We start from the raw sequence: 19,040 nt of genomic DNA on the forward strand, positions 1-19,040 counted from the left end.
GAAAGAAGTGTGATAATAAAATTTGGGAAGGAGTGTCTGTACATAATATGCAGTAATGACTCATTCATTTATCAGCTGAGATAAATAACTTGTTTAGAACTTGTTACGACCGCATTAAGGTGGTTTGCTGAACCGTACGCAGTACAGTATAGCAGTGCGAAAGGATCAAATATCATGGAAAGCCGTAGCTTTTCAGAGTCCACTTATTACAATGCTTGCGCTGCAAACAGTACTGGTTCAATATTGCGCAAAATTGCAAATGAACGACCAACGCAAAAAAGTGAACAAGGAGAAAACGAAGGTAGAATTGTCAATGCAAAGTATGTAAATTCAACCCATCTTGTATATGACAGGTTAAAAGTGTTGCCAGACAAACTGTAGTACATTAGCGTAGACGACAAGCAATCATATTTTTTGAGCCATGTAGGAACAACAAAGGTGTTATGCATAAGAGAAACGCATAGTGTCTATTAACAACAATGATTCTTTGTCCAACTTGCTAGTTTATTATTTACTACTTTTGGAAGCCTTGTTTCAGCTAGGTAATCAGCGTGACGAAGGGCCATGATAAAAAGAGACGACTTTCTTTTTTCTATTGAAACGGATGTCCTTTCTCTCTTTCTCCCAATAAAAACACTTCTGATTATGGTCGAGCCACACTCTTTCACTGGACAGCTTACGCCAGATGAGCTCATTGACATCGGTAAACATTTTCTCAAGCTTGCCGAGAGCATCAAGGAGACTGTCAACGAGCAAGACCATCAGCACACGATCAGCCATACGTCAGAGATCATCGATCAGCTACTCCCACGACAGAAACTCATTCTTTACGATTTACGTGCGCACGCTTACGCTATGCAAGGGCAACCCAGCACAGCCATTAACGATGCCCAGCAAATGATCACCCTGTCACCAGCACTGGGAGCTGGCTATTTTCGCAAAGCCAGTGTGTTTTCGATGTATGGAAATCAAACACAAGCAATCGCGGCTTTCGAAGAAGGACTTCAACACGCATCCACAGATGCTAATGATTACACCGAGCAGCTGATAACAGAAAAAGCAGCAGCATCAAACGCCAAGGAAAGGCGCATCGATTTTATGACATTATTTCCAGCCGAAGTCATTGACGACATTAATGCACGACTGCCACAGGATGCAAAAGCAGTGTGTTTGCTAATATCAAGACTGTGGCGTGAAAAAATTCTGGGATGTGCGGCTGCATGGGAAAATCTATCAATAAGCGACAACAACAACGAAATACAAATTCTAGGCGTCGTACCAGGTTACATTGGCCACTTCGTCAGACACCTGACAATCAAAACAGCAAGCGAAAACGTAACTCTTATTTGCCTTCGATCTATGAAAAAAGGATACTTTAGCCGAATCGAGTCCCTTGAGATTTCCGGTAATAACCTGACTTGTTTGTTAAAGATTGTTAAAGAAAGACAGATTGTATTTGGACCACAAAATAATGTAAATCGCCATTTGTTGATATTTATCTAGCCATTACTGCGCGAGGTCTAGCACCGTACGTCGGAAGGTTGTTAATCGCTCTGAGCCAGATGAGCAAAACATTAGCGACTCTTAATCTTGACCTGGCACGAAATGATGGAACATCTTCGCCTTCGATTCTACTGACGGATATACTCTATGCATGCAGCAATTTAAAGAACCTTACATATTCGACATCCTCTCCGCTTGCAGAACTGGCCGGCGACTTCAATACAGCGGAACAGCACAAGACACTCATCAACATGCAGCTCAAAGCATCATCTATAACAAGACCGGATATCGAATTCATGCTTCAAAAATGCCATAAACTGCGACGATTTGTCATCAACGGTTGCAACCCCACTGTTTTGGATGCGGTCAACAGTCACTCGACAAATCTTGAGATTTTTGCCTACAATGCAAACTTTACTATCCCACAGCTACAAGACGATACCAATTTAAAAGAAACGGGTCTACGACAGATCTACACACATAATGATCAAGATGTGCCAGCTACACATCTTTTGCCTCTCATATACAAAAACCGCACGACATTGGAGACCGTGCACGCACGTATGTCACCCATCACCAACGAGGAAGAGCTCCAGAGCTTATACGCAGCATATCCTTCCTTCAAGCTAAAGCGCGTGACAAAACTGTTCTTTAATGGGTACACAGGAATTCAAAAATTCATGCTTCAGGCAATTCGGAACACAACCACCGTGTTTGATCTCAGTGTCGCATCCACACACGACGTCAACGAGTTAGTCGAAGCTATTTTAAAGCTACCTCCATTGCAAAAATTTGATTTATCCCTTATTGACAAGTCAGTAGACTCTTCAAGCTTTATCACACTTTTCGAAAGATATGGTGACATCTCACATTCACGACCCTCATTGCAGTATGTCTCGTTTCGTTACTGCGACGTTACGGACGCCGAACTTGTTGCTTTGGCTGGAATCAAGTCACTGCATGAGATTACTTTACGTGGCCTAGACTATGTTTCTGCCAACGGCATCTCGACGCTCATACAAAACCTCTCCAGTCAATTGACATCTGTACAGCTCATAGATATGGATGTAGTTGATGACAGTGTTCTGGTTGCCCTCGGAGACCTGAAACGAATGACCTATATTGAATTGGACCTACTGCAAAGCATAACAGACCAAGGAATCCGAAGAATGGTGGATAAAGCATGCTTCTCTACAAACACTTTGACCAAGTTAGTCGTAACAGAATGTGACCAGATCACAAGTGCGTGTATAGGATATGCAAGTCAACAAATTAAAGTAGTTGTTTATAGCCGTTAAAACAAAATCCAAAAATACGATATCAAAAAGAAAGCCTTTGTATACCTGCAGTATTATTCCTATTAGTATCAACATTTTGACATAGCTGATGAAATCAAAAACGTTTAATGTTGATGGCTCTGCCCACGTTTCTGTACTAAAATTAGCATGCATATTAATGGACCGATGGTACTGTACCACTAATGACAAAACGCTGCTACTAAATGTTTGTCAGTGAAAGTACCTACATCTTTCCCCTTTTCTTAGTTCTAGACGAAGACATTGTGTACATGTCTATAAGAGCGCTACTCATGTCGACTACATTTCATTGCGTTTAGTGGAGCCAAAAAAAAGCGATATACTGGTCAAGACACTGTCCACAAAGTATTACCAGCTCATCCGATGCCTATGGAAAGGGTACCTACGGAAAGAGCGGCATAAATCCAGCTTCATGGTACGATCATACCACCAAAAAGGGAAGACTTTAAGAATAAGGGCGTACGCATTTCGTTCGTTGGCAATTTGGGAAGCATGCCTACGTATCGAAATGTCCTGCTGGCTGTTACTTGCGGGGCCAAAAAGGGCAACATTTCCTATCATCCTGTTCGCATCCATGCTGGTGGCATGAAGTGGTATGAATACTTACTGTATGTCTTCGACATAGACCATGGAATTGGTATCTTTGGTTTGCACACAATTACAAGGTCGATATGGGCAAGAAGATTGCTCATGTCGGAAAAGGAGTATACACTGCTGTAGAATGCAGGTGAGTTGCTACAGATTGATCTTTTTCTTTACGTTCCTTTGATAGAATACTTACAAAAGTATATAATTCATAAGCCACTACATATATCATTCCTCGGTGGGGCCATTACTTTGCTAAGAACAACACAGCCATAGGATTCAACTACTCAAACATCTCAATTGATCAAACCACCAAACCCGATTCTTCATCGTAGGTTAATACGATAAGACTGGAAAAAAGAATCGCATTGCTCGCTTCGAGCTTGACTACAGTTGTACCCCGGTTTTTGCAACCGAGGGTTTTCCGATTTTTTTTGCAAAAAGTGAGGATTTGCAAGTAACGGGGTAAACAATTCTGCTTTAAGTATACACTGGATAAGTCATCCTATTAACACTAGCCCATTGTTTATCTGTCAGAGATGATGTACGATACGTTCTTTGGGAATATTCATACAGCTCTAAATGCTACTACTTGCATATATAAGACCGTTCTTTCATTGAAGCTGTCTAGTGGTTTGATAATTATTAGCTCTTTTAAGCATGACAAAATCGTTCCACAAGTTCACATCCAAGCAAGAGGATCGAACGTACGACGAGCACTTGAGCGGGCGGTGGACCAAAGCGCTGATTCGCCTATTCCAGGGCCAGCGTCGAAGGAAAAACAGGTTGCAATTGCAGGAGTTTTGAGCTTTTTGGATAATATCGATAACTACGACTTAAAGAAGTCTTTGCGTAGGGTTCCAGAGAGTCTCAGGCAGCAATCATTCTCCCGACAATCATCCCTTGATGACTTCTTCGATATGTAGTTAAGAGCTCCTTTGAGCAAACATTTTATTTCTATATCTATATGTAGTGTGTTCCCTTTTTCTTATATCTTCATCATTTCTTTTGTGGATTCAATCCAATCAGTGCTATATATGTGTCCCGATTCTACTGGCTCAACTACCAAATAATAATTTTTATGTATTTCGACATTAAATACATCTTCATATTTACATATTTATCTTGCAGTAACCGCATCATTTTATTCCTCATAATCCGCAACAGATGCTTCTTTCAGTTGATATTGCAAAAATTGAAGCTGTTTTTACATCTTTTTTGACATGGTCTGTGCACATGTTGACTGGTCTTCTTCCCTTCCCCTCACAACAGCACATCCACATTTCTTTTCAGCTACTGCTGCTAGATGTTTAGAGGACTATACGCTACACAGGAGTCACCATCTTTTTTATTACGCATCCCAATTGACTAGTGCATCAGCCTTTTTCGCCCACTCTTGAACCATGCAGACAAAGCCCCATCCTTCTGCCGATTCCCGCTTTTCAAATAAAGCAAGCGAATGGCCTCCTTGTCTGTTGGGAAGGGAGAGGATATCATCCGTAGTAACAATAATAACCTTGCATCTAGTAGTTTACACGTTAGTTAATGAATGATATATAGCAACATAATAAAGCAGGACTACTGTTACTATCAGCAACACGCTCTTTGTATTGAAAGCTTACCGAGCACGTGATACTGTCACATTCCATCGCTTAAAATCTAGCAAGAAATCAATCTTTGTGGGTGTGATATCGTGGAAGGCAAAGCAAGCAATAACAAGTTCACACTCCTGCCCTTGCATCTTTTCCACCGTGTTCACTGTCACTTGCTCACGGAAGGTATATCCACGACGAAGTGACACCTGATGCTCCACTGCCACGCGTTGTCGATGATGCGGTGTCGCCACCATCACTTTTGCGACGTCATTGCTGCTATTTCCGTGAGTGACTTGTGCTTGCAGGTGTGCTTCCACAATGTCAGCAACAATTTTGGCTTCGACCTCGGTTTCCTCTTCGACGGCATGGGCTTTTTTAAGCTTGATGTTGATGACAGTTATGGCTTTGCGAGGATCCAATGCAGTACGGATAGTATGCAAGTGTCGATGACTGGCTGCAACGCGCGTCCAATCATATTTAAGGCGCTGATTAGGGTAATGAGAAGCAAGATCGTTGCCATAGATTTGTTTGAAGAATGAATTCAACTCGTCGTTCTATGATATATTCGAATAATGGTTTAAGCCTGTTACACTCCCAATTTTGATTGCTAGAACTTCTGGGTCGTGGAACAATACTTACCATTCGCCAATTATCTTTGAGCTGAATTGTGTTTGGACCGAAATCACGTCTTGCGCCTTTTTTCAGTAAGAATTCTTGTGGTGGGATCGACTCGTTGGATGTGGTCCGCATCATACACTGTTGGATGGATCCAAACAGTAATGGTTCCTTCAGAGGTAGCTTTGGATAAGTATTATGAAGAATTGGGCCCAATTGCTATTGAAGTATATGGCGTGATGTTAAAAGGATTTCCATCATCGTAAATAGCTTTTGTGTAATCATTCAAATTTTTTACTGTTGTGTACCATGTGGTCTCCAGCGATAATCAGTCGTCCCTTTTTTGAGTCAAGGCAATTGATGGCAATTGCGGCATCCGGAACGAGTAGCTTTGTTGTGTTTATGGTTAGACGATTCATACCGTATATGAAAGAGCAACAATGTAAACACTCTAGCTTTCGTGAATCAATACCTGAGAGCTTTCATCAATGATCATCATGTCACACTTCTTGGTTGTTTTCTTTTGAGCCTTATACCAGTCCCAAACAGTACCACCAACGACCACAGCACCTTTCTGCGGCAAATGTTTTGGAAGTTGCTCAGCCTTGCAGTGAATTGCATCAGGCAATACAGCTGGTGATGAGCCATTTGATGATGAGGCGGACTCCATAGTGACAATTGTAAACGTCTTGCTATCGGTTGATGTACGATGGCGCATCTGAACATCGGCTATCCGCTTTAACAAGTTTGTGATGGCATGCCTGGTGAACGCAGTGACACCGATTACGAAAGCCTTTCCATTCTCACGATCATGCAGATGGGTAATGTACCAATTGATGAATAAGGCCAGAAACTCGGTTTTTCCAGAACCCTTATTGTCGTTGCAGCAAAATGGCGAGAGCATTAGTTGTCCATTACATGTTCGTTATAATAATCATTCTTTTTTCTACTAAATTCGGAAACGTTGCATACCGGTGGGCCCCAAACAATCTGTAAGCGTTTTTTGATGATGCTGGCAGAAATATCTTTCTGCGAAGGCGACATGCGAAAGTTATCCCTCAGTTTCAATGCTGTTGCGCGCGCATCGGATGACACAGTCCTCTCTCCTACTGCCTTCTCCTCTTGTTTCTGTTGCTGCTCTTCTTCAGCCCAAGCATTTGGATCTGTTAACACGTGCTATATCATAGAAAGGGAGTGGTTAGCTTAAACGAGATTATGTATCTTTCGCTTTTCAACAATACGTCCCTTCTACTCCTACTTACTTCAAACAGGCTCGATTCGTTTTCACTGTCAATTTGTGACAATGCTTCCAGAATCTTATCCGTATTGAAATCAATATATCGTCTATACAGTCGATAATATCTGCCTTTGACGAGGCCAAGATCTTTGAAGTAACCAGTCAATGCTACGCTGAATTGTGTCTCAGACACACGATCGACATTGACTAGTGTGCTTTCGTTAATACCACGGAGCGCTTTGCGATGCTTCAAGTCCGGGAATCGGATCGCTTCTAAAATACCCTGTGTGTTTAGAGCGACAAAGTCAGCCATCATTTCTATGTGAATCCTCCCTTCCCTACCCGTTCAGATCTTCTTTCATTTTCCTCTCTTTACCTCACGGGTATCGTTAACAAGCATATACTCCTTGAAGCTATTGTGTACTAGACTGTCCATCTGTATTCTTGCTGCAATGGATGTCGTAAACCGATCAAGAATAACATCGAACCATGCGAGCCACGTATCTTTTTTGCCATATGAGTTTGGAATAACCTCCCAGCGGCGAAACACCAAATGCAAACTGCTTTTCGCGTACGGTGACGTAAGATCACCGATTCGAGCACTGCGCACGTTGTCACATCCCGATACGCACTCTAGTTTCTTGAAAAATGCTAGGCGGCCAAGGAGAGGGGATCGAAATTTCTGTGTTTTAGACCACACAAAGGGGACGTTCTTTAGGCAATATATGTTTACCATTGTGTTTTCCTTGTATGCTATGGCAAGCTCACGATAACGCAACAAAATATTTTGTAGCTGTCGGGTATGAGTAATGAGATGCTGCGATATGTTGTCTTGTTCGTGCCAGCGGTCATATAATCCCGCCTCATCAAGCAAGAGTGTATCATTTTTTTTGATTTTGATCTTTTCTTCATCGTCGTCGGTAGTGCACAGCCAATGAAGCATATCAGTGAGCGTATAGAATCCCGGGACACCAAGAGCAATGTTTTCTTGAACTAGGCGTTCCAAGTCTACCAGTCGTGGGACTGTCACCTCTTCAAGCTCGGTTGGGAATGCATCGACGCCAGGTATAGTCAAAAGCTGCGTGTCCTGAAAGATCACAAGAAGACAATCCATTGCTTTTTGTCGGATTGTATCTTCTTTATCACCATGGTTCTCCTCCTCCTCCTCCTCTTCTTCTTTTTCTTCTTTCTCTTCTTGTTCTTTGCGCGTGGCAACTTCCAGCAAAGTCATGCGTAATTGATGTTTGGCTTGACTGCTAGCAACATAGAGTGTACAACATGAATTGTTGCCATTCATGAAATTGAGAACAAGCACCAAATCGGTAACCAAAGACACGGCAAGTTCCTTGTAGCGTGGCGACGAACGACTTTCGTAGGCGACAGATCCATTACAATCCAACTCTTTCAATACATTGCCCACCGGGGTATAAACTCGAATTGAATACGCGCATATACTGCGATACATGGGGTCATAGGCAAAAGAGACAAAGATATCATGGTCATTCTTTTCTGCTAGAGACACAGTAGGATTGCCACGGAACTGTCATAATAAAAGCATACAAAAAGTGAATGATGCTTTCAATAACGAAACGCAGCGTTTAACTAGTTTAAACACTTCCTCTTTTTGCTATACCTGCGGCTTCTGTGTTTTATATGCGTCGATATACGGTTGGAATTCTGGAGTCACCATCCAGTCTGGGACTGGTACACCGTGATCCTTGATTTTGATTTTATTAAACTGGCTCATTAAATCTTCGATGTCGTCTGTGTTGTCGGTATTAAGGTTTTGTAAGCGATCGGTCAATTCATCAATGCTATCAGTTCTAGTCGTTTTGCTACTGGACCCTAGCATTGTCACCGTGCTATTTGCATCCGTGTTTCGACGTCTTTGTAATGCCTTGACTTTGTAATCGGTCATGTAGGCTACGGCGCCTGGTGTTCCATATGCCTGACTACAACATATATCCGTATACTCGCATGTTTTGCATTTTGTGCTGTACAACCACGATGTTTGTTCTGAAGCGATAATCGCTGGCAGCTCGACGGTATAGAAGAACTTCATTTTGGGCATCATCAGGTCGATTCTAAATGTTTCGGGCTCTAATATATTGGATGGTAGCCATACACCACCGACAGGATCGATTTCGAGGTTGCGGATATCCTTGACGATATATTCCAGGAGGTAGGCATACGATGCAACTTGAAACTACATCCTTTTGATCAGCTTTTCTTTTTTCTTGACATTACAGCAGATGCTTTCTTACAAAAGGCCCACATATATACCTGATGATATGAATTCATTGCTCGACTGGACTTGGCATCAATCACGAAAATTGTCCTAGTCTTGGTTGAAGGGTCTTCCTTGGTCCACAGGAAATCGGGTATAAACCGGCGAAGCCGATAGTTGTCATGCGCGCTCGATGCATAAAATCCTTTGGGCATTTCGAAACTCAGCTGGCATAGGACCTGACCGACCTTTGCTTCACGAAGCACCTGCTTGCTCTTCGCTGTGGGCGTGTGTGTATGATCCACAGCCACCGAGCTCAGCTGCTGCATAAGCACCTCTTCAAAAGTATTACCACGTTGAAAATGAGCTTCTGTAGACGCGTCTTCCACGCGTACGCCTAGTGGAGCCTTGTCTTCTTCACCGCCATTGCTGTCTTCTTGGTCTTCGCTGTCGTCTTCTTTGCTGACTTTGACTGGTGCCGCTGACATTGTCAGTTTGACATGCTCTTCGCAATGGTAGTAAAAGCTCTGAGCTAATTTCGACACTGAAATTTGAGGCCATTTCTGTTCTTGTGCTGGTTGATTTTGTGTGGATTCAACGTCGGAATCGTGTTGAGTGACTTCGACGGTCATTGTCCCCGTTTAACACGAAAGAGAGAAGAGAGCACGCGGTTGTAGTACAAGGTACTGTGCGAATTCGGATAAGCCGGCTGCTGAAAATCAACGTTTTGATGAATTCCTTGTGCTACAAGTGATATATCAGCAGCAAAAAGCAGGTGCGTCAGATTCTATACCTAAGCAGACACTTTTTATTTTCCATCTTGAGAAATATATGCTTTTTAGGGCGTTCTGTACGACGTTAGCGACGACGTAAGTCGGAGCGTGAAACGCCCTATTACATACATGATGTCTGTATCTGGTCACGCTTGTTGCTATGGCAACCGGGAGAATGTGCACCCGGTGATTTCCTTTGTTACCGGTTCGTTGTTGAACGAGGGTTTTCTTACATCTCAAACGAATCTGTCTCGAAATGAAACTCCTATTTGCTCGCTCAAATCATGTTTCCAGCGTTAACGACCGCATTTGACGGTGGAATGAATATATTCTTTCTATTACTTTAATAACAATGACCAGGTGCCAACGTTTGAATAGCGACGAACGCAGAACTGCTGCACGTAATCGTCAGCGACATAGACGTTCTAACCCTCAAAATCGGATCCAAACAAACGAAGCTGCACGTGCTCTGCATGCTGCTGGTGGTGAAAATATTAGAGTAAGTTTTCTTAAACTGGTGTTAGCAAAAAATATCATTCAAAAGTTCAACTAAGCAATTATTAGGCTCGAAGACGAATCCCTTTTCAGGCTTACGTACGAAGTATAGCGCACTTCATGTAGGTGCAAAGTATTTCAAAAACACCTATGATAGTACGTAATAGAATGCTATTTATGCATTAAAATTATGTCAGAGTTGTTTTGTTGCGTTACAACATACGTTTACATCAGACTATTCAACTCTTGATTCCGATCTCTTTTACATATATCATTTAACAGAAAGACTCTTGTAGGCATAAATTTTAAGGCTTTTATGTGTTAATCAATGGAAATAACATGTGTTTAGAGCTGTTGTTGTTCGTTATCTTTTACAGCTATTTCTTTTCCAGAATCAATGCTGAAAAACACTCGTTCAGGTTTTGTTTGCACAAGGCTTGGCGACGATCATAATCGGAGGGACAGATACTCATTTAGGCGCACATTATCAGTCGTCGTCCACGGTTGTATATACAGTGCTTTTGAATGCGATCCAGAGATCAAGTACTTCTCTTGACATATTGCTAAAGCTGATATGAGCTTGGTTAACCTTCCCGTACACTGACCGGATCAGTGGCTCAAAATACGATGAAATAGAATAACCAAAAACGTAACCTTGGAGCGTTCATTATACGCGAAACACTACGTGGTTCAAAACAAACGCATGTAATATAAGAGCAAAGACATTGCACCAGTCGTGAATGAAATTACTGCTGGGAGAAGTCTTGTCCCCAACACACTTTTCTGTTTTCTCCACCTCTTTCTAAAGTTGATATTTTATGGCAACTAAAGACAAGACATAGTTAAATTAAGTAAGCCGTAATGTATACCAAAAGGGACCATATGTTATGCTAAGTGGGACGTAATGTACAGTCAACGGTGCTACTAACATATATTAAAGTGCAACTGCAAAAGACCAGGATATACTATGGATATCTCCCTCAAGCTCTATTATAACATCACTAACTCGACAACGACAAAAGTTTGCAAGAGAAGGTCAGAAACACAATGTTAATTTTGCTGTGGAAATAGGCAACAGTGGTGGAAAATTCGCTACGTCCCCCTTATAAATTTTTTATTATATAACGAAGGCAATGAACGCGTACGCACAAACCCATACTAATGACAAGCATAAGGGACGTAAATCAGCAGGAAGCAAAGGTAGTCTAGGAATGAGGATTTCAGGAAGAGCGCAACACAGATCTTTCTTTTTTGGATAGTGACAAAGTGATGCGTGTGTCAAACCTCGAACATTCCAACAGCTTTCCCTTGAATTGAAAACTCCCGTAGAGTGAAAGCGCATTAATGTTAAGCAACAATTTGGCCAATTGCTTGGTACTCAAAGTGCACAAAGGGATGGCGGGTGAACAAGGTAATCAATGGAACAAAAGGGTCAAAAGATGTACAGTAGGAAGTCATCGTTTATAGTGTTCTTCTTCTGATCGTCCCCATGGATCTTGAACGCTGCTCAAAAAGTACGTAAAACCGCACAAAAACAAACGAACCGATTTACTTTGTCAGCAGCAATGAAAAACAATGAAGGGTGAGTCAACTTCACTAGCGGCAGCGTATACTCATCACGAGCGGGTCAACTTATCTGCAGCAGTACATACTACTTGGTTACACGGCGTAGTTCAGAGAACTGTTGGCGGATGGCGAAAATTATAAAGCAACAGTGGACAAGCACGCCTCAAATAAAAGATAATGGGTCTTCATTATACACTGCAGCGTTGGGGTCAAGTGTGTGTGTGCTGTATCTATTCCCGCACACCGCACATGCAGTCAAAAGATACTAATAAAATGGAATAGTCTGTGGACTACGCTAAACTGTTCACCTTGTTGGGTGAAGAATGGAAACTGGCTGCTGGAAGAATCGTGTCCTTGCTATTTACTAAACAACTGATACCGGATAGCCTTTTAGGTTGTCTACCTTGTCAGTCATTCCTATTTCCGTCATCTTGTTGCTCGCAGAAAAGCATTTCTTCCGTGAATCTACATGCTCATTCGCATTCGTGTCTTTGTTTTCGCTTGACACGGTGCCGTGCACGGACCCCTCACAACCAAGCGGCGACGGCATCGGAGGTACAGCAGCCCATGGTGAGAGACACGTACCACTACCGCCGAAGCACGCTTGTCTACTTGACCATCAGGTACCACTCCTCCTTTCATTTCCTTTGGTGCTGTATCTTTTGTTATGCCATAGTAGGCAACCCACAAGTTGATACGCAACCCGTTATCGGGGCCAATGAGAATTCACGGGGATTTGAAGTCCCGAACGAGAAAAATGTCTATATAAAGCGAGCAATTTCGCCTTTCTTTTTTCTCTTCTCTTCAGTTCGTTTTGGTACAGCTTTGGTCTGTAGTACAGATGCACTGCTCTGTGCCATGATCGGGTCATTGCTTGTGCTGGCTATTGTCATAATTCTTCTGATGATCGGCAGATTCAGTGGTCCGCTCTGAAGAAAATTTGCAATATATACCAGTGGGAATGTGGTCATATACTCCGGCAGCCGATCGTGAACCTTCGGGTGCATGTGATGCCAACGGTATATGTTGGGATAATTAAAACGAACTTTTTTTTTATTTATTACTTACTATTTATTACACACAAATAAGAAAATGATAAACAAAATAAAAAATATATTTTTTCTTTTTCGCACTTTCCGCATAAACGTTTTACCGCTTTTGCCTCGCCTTTTTTTTATGTGCACGACAAGTTCCTATTTCTTTTTTGGCGAACAAAAAGCTAATTACTCCCCTCTCCATCCATTCACAGCTCCGTGCTAAACCAAAGCGGGGAACAATGACAGTGGCTCAGTAACACGATCACAACGCGCTTTATCACGCTTTGGCACTTTTTTTCACCTTCTGTGATCGCCCAAATTGCCAAAGTAATTGTCAAGAAAAAACAAATTGTTACCGAGGATATGGTCCGACCCTCCTTTAGAAAGAGGTTATTTTATAAGAGACAACGCCAGAGCATACGCCAGCAGACATGCACAATTGCCAGATCTGTAAATTGGAATGATTTTTTTTCAGCTGTCCGTCTCTCTCACTCTTCCTGCACGTAGCTTATCACAACACGATTTTCTTATCATTTTGGTTGTCACCTGGATCGAAAAACCTGCACTGACCATTTGTGATGCGACTGCTTTCAAAGCGTGATCTCTTGGACCTAACGTCAGTTCAAAGAGGAGAATGCGATAAAGCTCGCGCAAATAGTTCTTATGAATGTTAAACGCGTCGTAAACTCTTTGGTCTGCTCAAACTCGTTTCTTTTGAGTAGATCGCTGATGACGCCTGTAATATTAAAGTAGTTTGATGTTAGTGAGTAATTTTTATGCCAATGTGGTACGAAAAGCATCTCGACGTCGTGATAACTTAAACCCAGAGTCGCGCAAAAACATCAGGGTACGATCATCACCGTCGCAAAACTTTTACTTGCTTTTACTTATACATCTTTGTAGAGAGAAGACAGTGATGCGCATCGTACCGCGCGGACCTCCTCACAATATAGTTGGACTCGTGTTTCACGACGCTTCCGCGAAGCTACACAAGAAGGACCAACAAACGTTTGCTTTTGCTGCGGTGGCCTTTTTTTCAAGCACTCTGTGCAGCAATGTTCTCGAGAATTGTTGCTGCGTCGCACGAATAATGAAGATCTTGTCAACAAAGCGTTCCACCATAATCCGACATGTACAAAAGAGGGAATGTTTTGCAAAACGTGCCATCATTCACTCTGTCGTCGCCAGCTACCGACATTGGCGCTAGCAAATGGATTGGACTTCCCTCCTGTTTATGCTTGCATCTCTGCGCTTAATCGGCTTGAGGTGTGATTGGTGGCACCCCGTCATATATTCCAAACGATGTGGCCTGTTATGCAAGGGTGGGGGGTTGGACAGTATCGGTTCAAGGGCGCAATCGTCAATGTGCCTGTATGTGTAGATACCACCGTCACGTTGATCCCGCGCGACATCGCAGACACGAATATATTGCCAAGGACGATTGATTCCAGGAGTATGTATTTACAAGGATAAATCTATCCTCCCAACGTTTACCGCGCAGCACAATTTCTAGCAAAACAGCCGCTTTACCGTGCATACAACGTCTCCCTTTCCGATAATTGGGATACTGCTATCTCAGCAGCAACGTTCGGTACCACGCTTTCTGATTCAACGCACACTGGATCAATTGGCTCTACGACAAGTTCAAGATACACCAAAAAAATAAATACGGGTATTTGGATTTCTCTAATTTCTCTTATCCCCTTACTTACACTGAAAACTTTGAAACGACTTGTCAGCCCGTTAATCTCGGTGACGGAATTGCCTCCTTACAATCCTCAACGTAAGCACAACGGGAAGACTTCAAAAACCCACTCGTAAATTGCTATTTCATTTTTTCATTTTTGCATAGCTCTCACACTCTGATTGTTTTCTTAGCGTGCCACCACTAGCTCAAACAAGTCACTTTGCCCAACGTTACGTCCACGCAATAACCCTTACTTTATCAGAAAGCACTTTGTCTTGGAGCGACTTAGAACTGTTGGTCCACCAAGACGAACACAGTGACTTCTGGAAATCTTTTTTCCAAGGTATTACACGTTTAACAGCTGATGTCCCCAATATAACCCTCAAGTAAATCACTTTTCATTCGTGCTAGACGCAGACACTTCTAGTTGTTACCATACTGCGGGAGCCACCACTGCCGCCAACAACATTCCTTATAAACCTCAATTCACTCCGTCGTTCCCGCAGCAATTACCACAGACTACCAGCAAAGCTGTCCAAACAATCTCCCCGTCACCTCCTCCCACACGCAGTGCCGGCGTCCAAGCGAACCTGCATCCCATTACACCGTCGCAAGAACATCATCTCCGTCGTCTACTGGAACATGCTGAGCGCGTGATTTCAAATTTAAACACTATCCAACAATCCCCTTCTTCTCCTTACGTTTTTCTTCACCATGAGTACACTGCAGTCGATTGTTTTAGAGATCACATATCTCAATTCCTCGACAGCTCTCACACAGAAGACTAGTCCGTTTTTTCCCGTAAATAAAATTCGCGTACAGAACGCCCCATTCCTGACCCACCGCGTGGTCGGAAACCAATTTTTGTAACCCTGGTTGCTTAGCTAACAATGATTCTCAATATTGCCTATTGTGAAGCACGGTTTAAAAAGGGGTCAGTGTGTCGCTACCTTACAGAAACACATAACCATGTTGATGCGCATCGGTGCACATTCAATCGATCGCAATATCCGGAGTAATCTAATTCTACAAGGATAAGCTTGTATTTCTGACTAAACAAGCAGTTGCCCGCGAAGCATGTAGTAATTGATGGTAATGTGTATTCTCAAATGATTTAGAACGATACAACTAATAGTTCTATACTCGATATGTTGAAGCATCGGTAAAGACCATCTGGTCATAATAGGGACTCCCAAGCAACAGGTTGTGTAAGTAAGCGACGTCGAAGACGAAACCTTATTTTCTTGTTCATATTTTCGCCTGGTGGCTTAAAAAGGAACACCTTTCTCCTTCACATGCATTTCCGCTCAAGGTTTAGTGCATTGGCAGCTTATCCTTTATTGCACATGAATATGACAATCAGACTTGAAAATTTGCTTTTCCCTGACACGAAAATTGTTAAGGTCGTGTGTATATAGCGGAACCGAAAGTATGTGGAGCCCGTGATGATGAGCTCTTTTTAACAGTTCCTGTCAATGTTTATGTCGAACCACAACAGCGACCCTTGATTGAACACAGCCCTAACCTTTCCTCGTACCCAGATGATTTCGTGCGAAAACAGCGTGTAAAACCCCCTTAACAGGTTCTAAGCATCATGTTAAACATGCGCATCCCACTTTTGTTTGTAACAACATTAACAACAGTAATTAGTTGTCCAACTTGCTACTACTTTTATAAGCCTTGTTTCAGCTAGGCAAAGAAGATAAACAGCGTGACGGTAAAAAGAGACGACTTCCTTTTCTCTTTTGACACGGATGTCTTTTCTCTCTTTCTCCCGATAAACACACTTCTGATTATGGTCGAGCCACACTCTTTCACTGGACAGCTTACGCCAGATGAGCTCATTGACATCGGTAAACATTTTCTCAAGCTTGCCGAGAGCATCAAGGAGACTGTCAACGAGCAAGACCATCAGCACACGATCAGCCATACGTCAGAGATCATCGATCAGCTACTCCCACGACAGAAACTCATTCTTTACGATTTACGTGCACACGCTTACGCTATGCAAGGACAGCCCAGCACAGCCATTAACGATGCCCAGCAAATGATAACCCTGTCACCAACACTGGGAGCTGGTTATCTTCGCAAAGCCAGTGTGTTTTCGATGTATGGAAATCAAGCACAAGCAATCGCGGCATTCGAAGAAGGACTTCAACACGCATCCACAGATGTTAATGATTACACCGAGCAGCTGATAACAGAAAAAACAGCAGCATCAAACGCCAAGGAAAGGCGCATCGATTTGATGACGTTATTTCCAGCCGAAGTCACTGACGACATTATTGCACGACTGCCACAGGATGCAAAAGCAGTGTGTTTGCTAGTGTCGAGACTGTGGCGTAAAAAACTTCTGGGATGTGCGGCTGCATGGGAAAATCTATCAATAAGCGACAACAACAATGAAATCCAAATTCTAGGTGTCGTACCAGGTTACATTGGCCACCTCGTCAGACACCTGATGATCGACACAGCAACCGCAAACATCACTCCTGTTTGTTTTCGACTTATGAATGAAGGATGCTTTAGCCGAATCGATTCCCTTAAGATTTCCGGTAATAACCTCACTTGTTTGTTAAAGAAAGGCAGATAATACTTGGACCACAAAATAATGTTGTAAATCATCATTTATTGATAAATAATCAGACACTACTGCGCGAGGTCTAGCACCGTACGTCGGAAGGTTGTTAATCGCTCTGAGCCAGATGAGCAAAACATTGGCGACTCTTGATCTTGACCTGGCACAAAATGATGAAACATTTTCGCCTTCGATTCTACTGACGGATATACTCTCTGCATGCAGAAATTTAAAAAACCTTACATATTCGACATCGTCTCCGCTTGCAAAACTGGCCGGCGACTTTAATACAGCGGAACAGCACAAGACACTCATCAACATGCAGCTCAAAGCATCATCTATAACAAGACCGGATATCGAATTCATGCTTCAAAAATGCCAAAAACTGCGACGATTTGTCATCAACGGTTGCAATGCCACTGTCTTGGATGCGGTCAACAGTCACTCGACAAATCTTGAGATTTTTGCCTACAATCCAAGCTTTACTATTCCACAGTTACAAGGCGATATCAGTAATGATGAAACGGGTCTACGACAGATCTACACAGGTAATTATGATGATGTGCCAGCTACACATCTTTTGCCTCTCATATACAAAAACCGCACGACATTGGAGACCGTGCACGCACTTATGTCACCCATCACCAACGAGGAAGAACTCCAGAGCTTGTACGCAGCATATCCTTTCTTCAAGCTAAAGCGCGTGACAAAACTGGCCTTCTGGGGGCTCCGAGGAATTCAGAAATTTATGCTTCAGGCAATTCGAAACACGACTACCTTGTTTGATCTCACTGTCACATTCGCATACGACGTCAACGAGTTAGTCGAAGCTATTTTAAAGCTACCATCCTTGAAAATAGTTAAATTATCAAATATTCGCCAGTCAATAGGCTCTTCAAGCTGGATCACACTTTTCGAAAGTTATGGCGACATCTCACATTCACGACCCTCATTGCAGTGTGCCTCGCTTCAATACTGCGACGGAATTACGGACGCCGAACTTGTTGCTTTGTCTGGAATCAAGTCACTGCATGAGATTACTTTAGATCGCCTACTCCATGTTTCTGCCAACGGCATCTCGACGCTCATCCAAAACCTCTCCAGTCAATTGACATCTGTACAGCTCATAGATATGGATGTAGTTGATGACAGTGCTTTAGTTGCCCTTGGGGACCTGAAACGAATGACCTATATCAAATTGGACCTACTGGACAGCATAACAGACCAAGGAATCCGAAGAATGGTGGATAAAGCATGCTGCCCTACAACCACGTTGACCAAGCTAGTCGTAACACGATGTGACCTGATTACCAGTGCGTGTATAGAATATGCAAGTCAACAAATCAAAGTACAGTGGACCCCCGCTTTTTTCAAGGCTGCTATTCCTGAACACTCTTGAAATTAAAGCGGGTTTGAATTTCATCGGGGGAAGGGTAGCGGCAGCAATCTTCTGGATAAACTTTTAAAATTTAGCTCACTACTGTACAGTAGTACAGTACTGTTTCTAAATCCATACTGCCACAAGCTTTTTTCCTTTTATATTATATGGAATATATATTTTCTACAATTACCTGACACACAGCTCTACTTGTTTAAGATTTTGATAAACATATAATGACTTCCCTAGTTTCTCTTGAGATCCGATCTTATCAATTACTTGCTCCGATAAATAAAGAAAAAACGAATGACAGCCGCGAGAAGCCAGCAAACTCACTTCTGAAACAACACCATTCACTACTTGTGATCAGTCTTATCTGCTTTTTAGAGGAAGGCTCCCTCAAAGAAAGGCTTAGACAAGTGAGAGACCACTTGCGCCGACAGTAAAT

The 19,040-nt window shown here is 42.6% G+C and overlaps 4 protein-coding genes across 4 annotated transcripts; 3 read left to right on the forward strand and 1 right to left on the reverse strand.

Annotated features, from left to right (window-relative positions):
* Positions 1-645: 645 nt before the first annotated feature.
* BDB00DRAFT_871491 (uncharacterized protein) lies at positions 646-2,801 on the forward strand (the record flags this gene model as incomplete). Its single annotated transcript, XM_053126834.1, has 2 exons — positions 646-1,405; positions 1,504-2,801. 2 exons carry the CDS (start codon positions 646-648, stop codon positions 2,799-2,801), a joined length of 2,058 nt encoding a protein of 685 aa, XP_052980666.1.
* A 1,738-nt stretch (positions 2,802-4,539) lies between these two features.
* On the reverse strand, positions 4,540-9,842 carry BDB00DRAFT_819010 (uncharacterized protein). The gene is made up of 10 exons (XM_053123207.1): positions 9,135-9,842; positions 8,485-9,057; positions 7,228-8,391; positions 6,877-7,134; positions 6,587-6,790; positions 6,087-6,485; positions 5,923-6,003; positions 5,639-5,833; positions 5,027-5,553; positions 4,540-4,927 (listed from the first exon to the last, which is right to left on the reverse strand). Exons 1-10 carry the CDS (start codon positions 9,708-9,710, stop codon positions 4,756-4,758), a joined length of 4,149 nt encoding a protein of 1,382 aa, XP_052980667.1. The 5' UTR covers positions 9,711-9,842; the 3' UTR covers positions 4,540-4,755.
* A 4,317-nt stretch (positions 9,843-14,159) lies between these two features.
* On the forward strand, positions 14,160-15,424 carry BDB00DRAFT_938390 (uncharacterized protein; the record flags this gene model as incomplete). Its single annotated transcript, XM_053129284.1, has 3 exons — positions 14,160-14,215; positions 14,689-14,732; positions 15,048-15,424. The coding sequence occupies 3 exons, from the start codon at positions 14,160-14,162 to the stop codon at positions 15,422-15,424; spliced, it is 477 nt and encodes a 158-aa protein (XP_052980668.1).
* Positions 15,425-16,431: 1,007 nt separating this feature from the next.
* Positions 16,432-18,613, forward strand: BDB00DRAFT_871494 (uncharacterized protein; the record flags this gene model as incomplete). Its single annotated transcript, XM_053126835.1, has 2 exons — positions 16,432-17,191; positions 17,283-18,613. 2 exons carry the CDS (start codon positions 16,432-16,434, stop codon positions 18,611-18,613), a joined length of 2,091 nt encoding a protein of 696 aa, XP_052980669.1.
* Positions 18,614-19,040: the final 427 nt, after the last annotated feature.

The sequence above is a fragment of the Zychaea mexicana genome (assembly GCF_025766255.1).
Source record: "Zychaea mexicana strain RSA 1403 chromosome Unknown BDB00scaffold_28, whole genome shotgun sequence".
In the NCBI taxonomy this organism is placed as follows: domain Eukaryota; kingdom Fungi; phylum Mucoromycota; class Mucoromycetes; order Mucorales; family Lichtheimiaceae; genus Zychaea; species Zychaea mexicana.

Coding starts and splice junctions, on each gene's coding strand:
- BDB00DRAFT_819010 (XM_053123207.1), bottom strand. CDS start 9,710: ATGACCGTCGAAGTCACTCAACACGATTCCGACGTTGAATCCACACAA. Junction 6,486..6,586: donor AGATTGTTTGGGGCCCACCG/GTATGCAACGTT, acceptor AACGACAATAAG/GGTTCTGGAAAAACCGAGTT. Junction 5,554..5,638: donor TCAAAGATAATTGGCGAATG/GTAAGTATTGTT, acceptor AATATATCATAG/AACGACGAGTTGAATTCATT.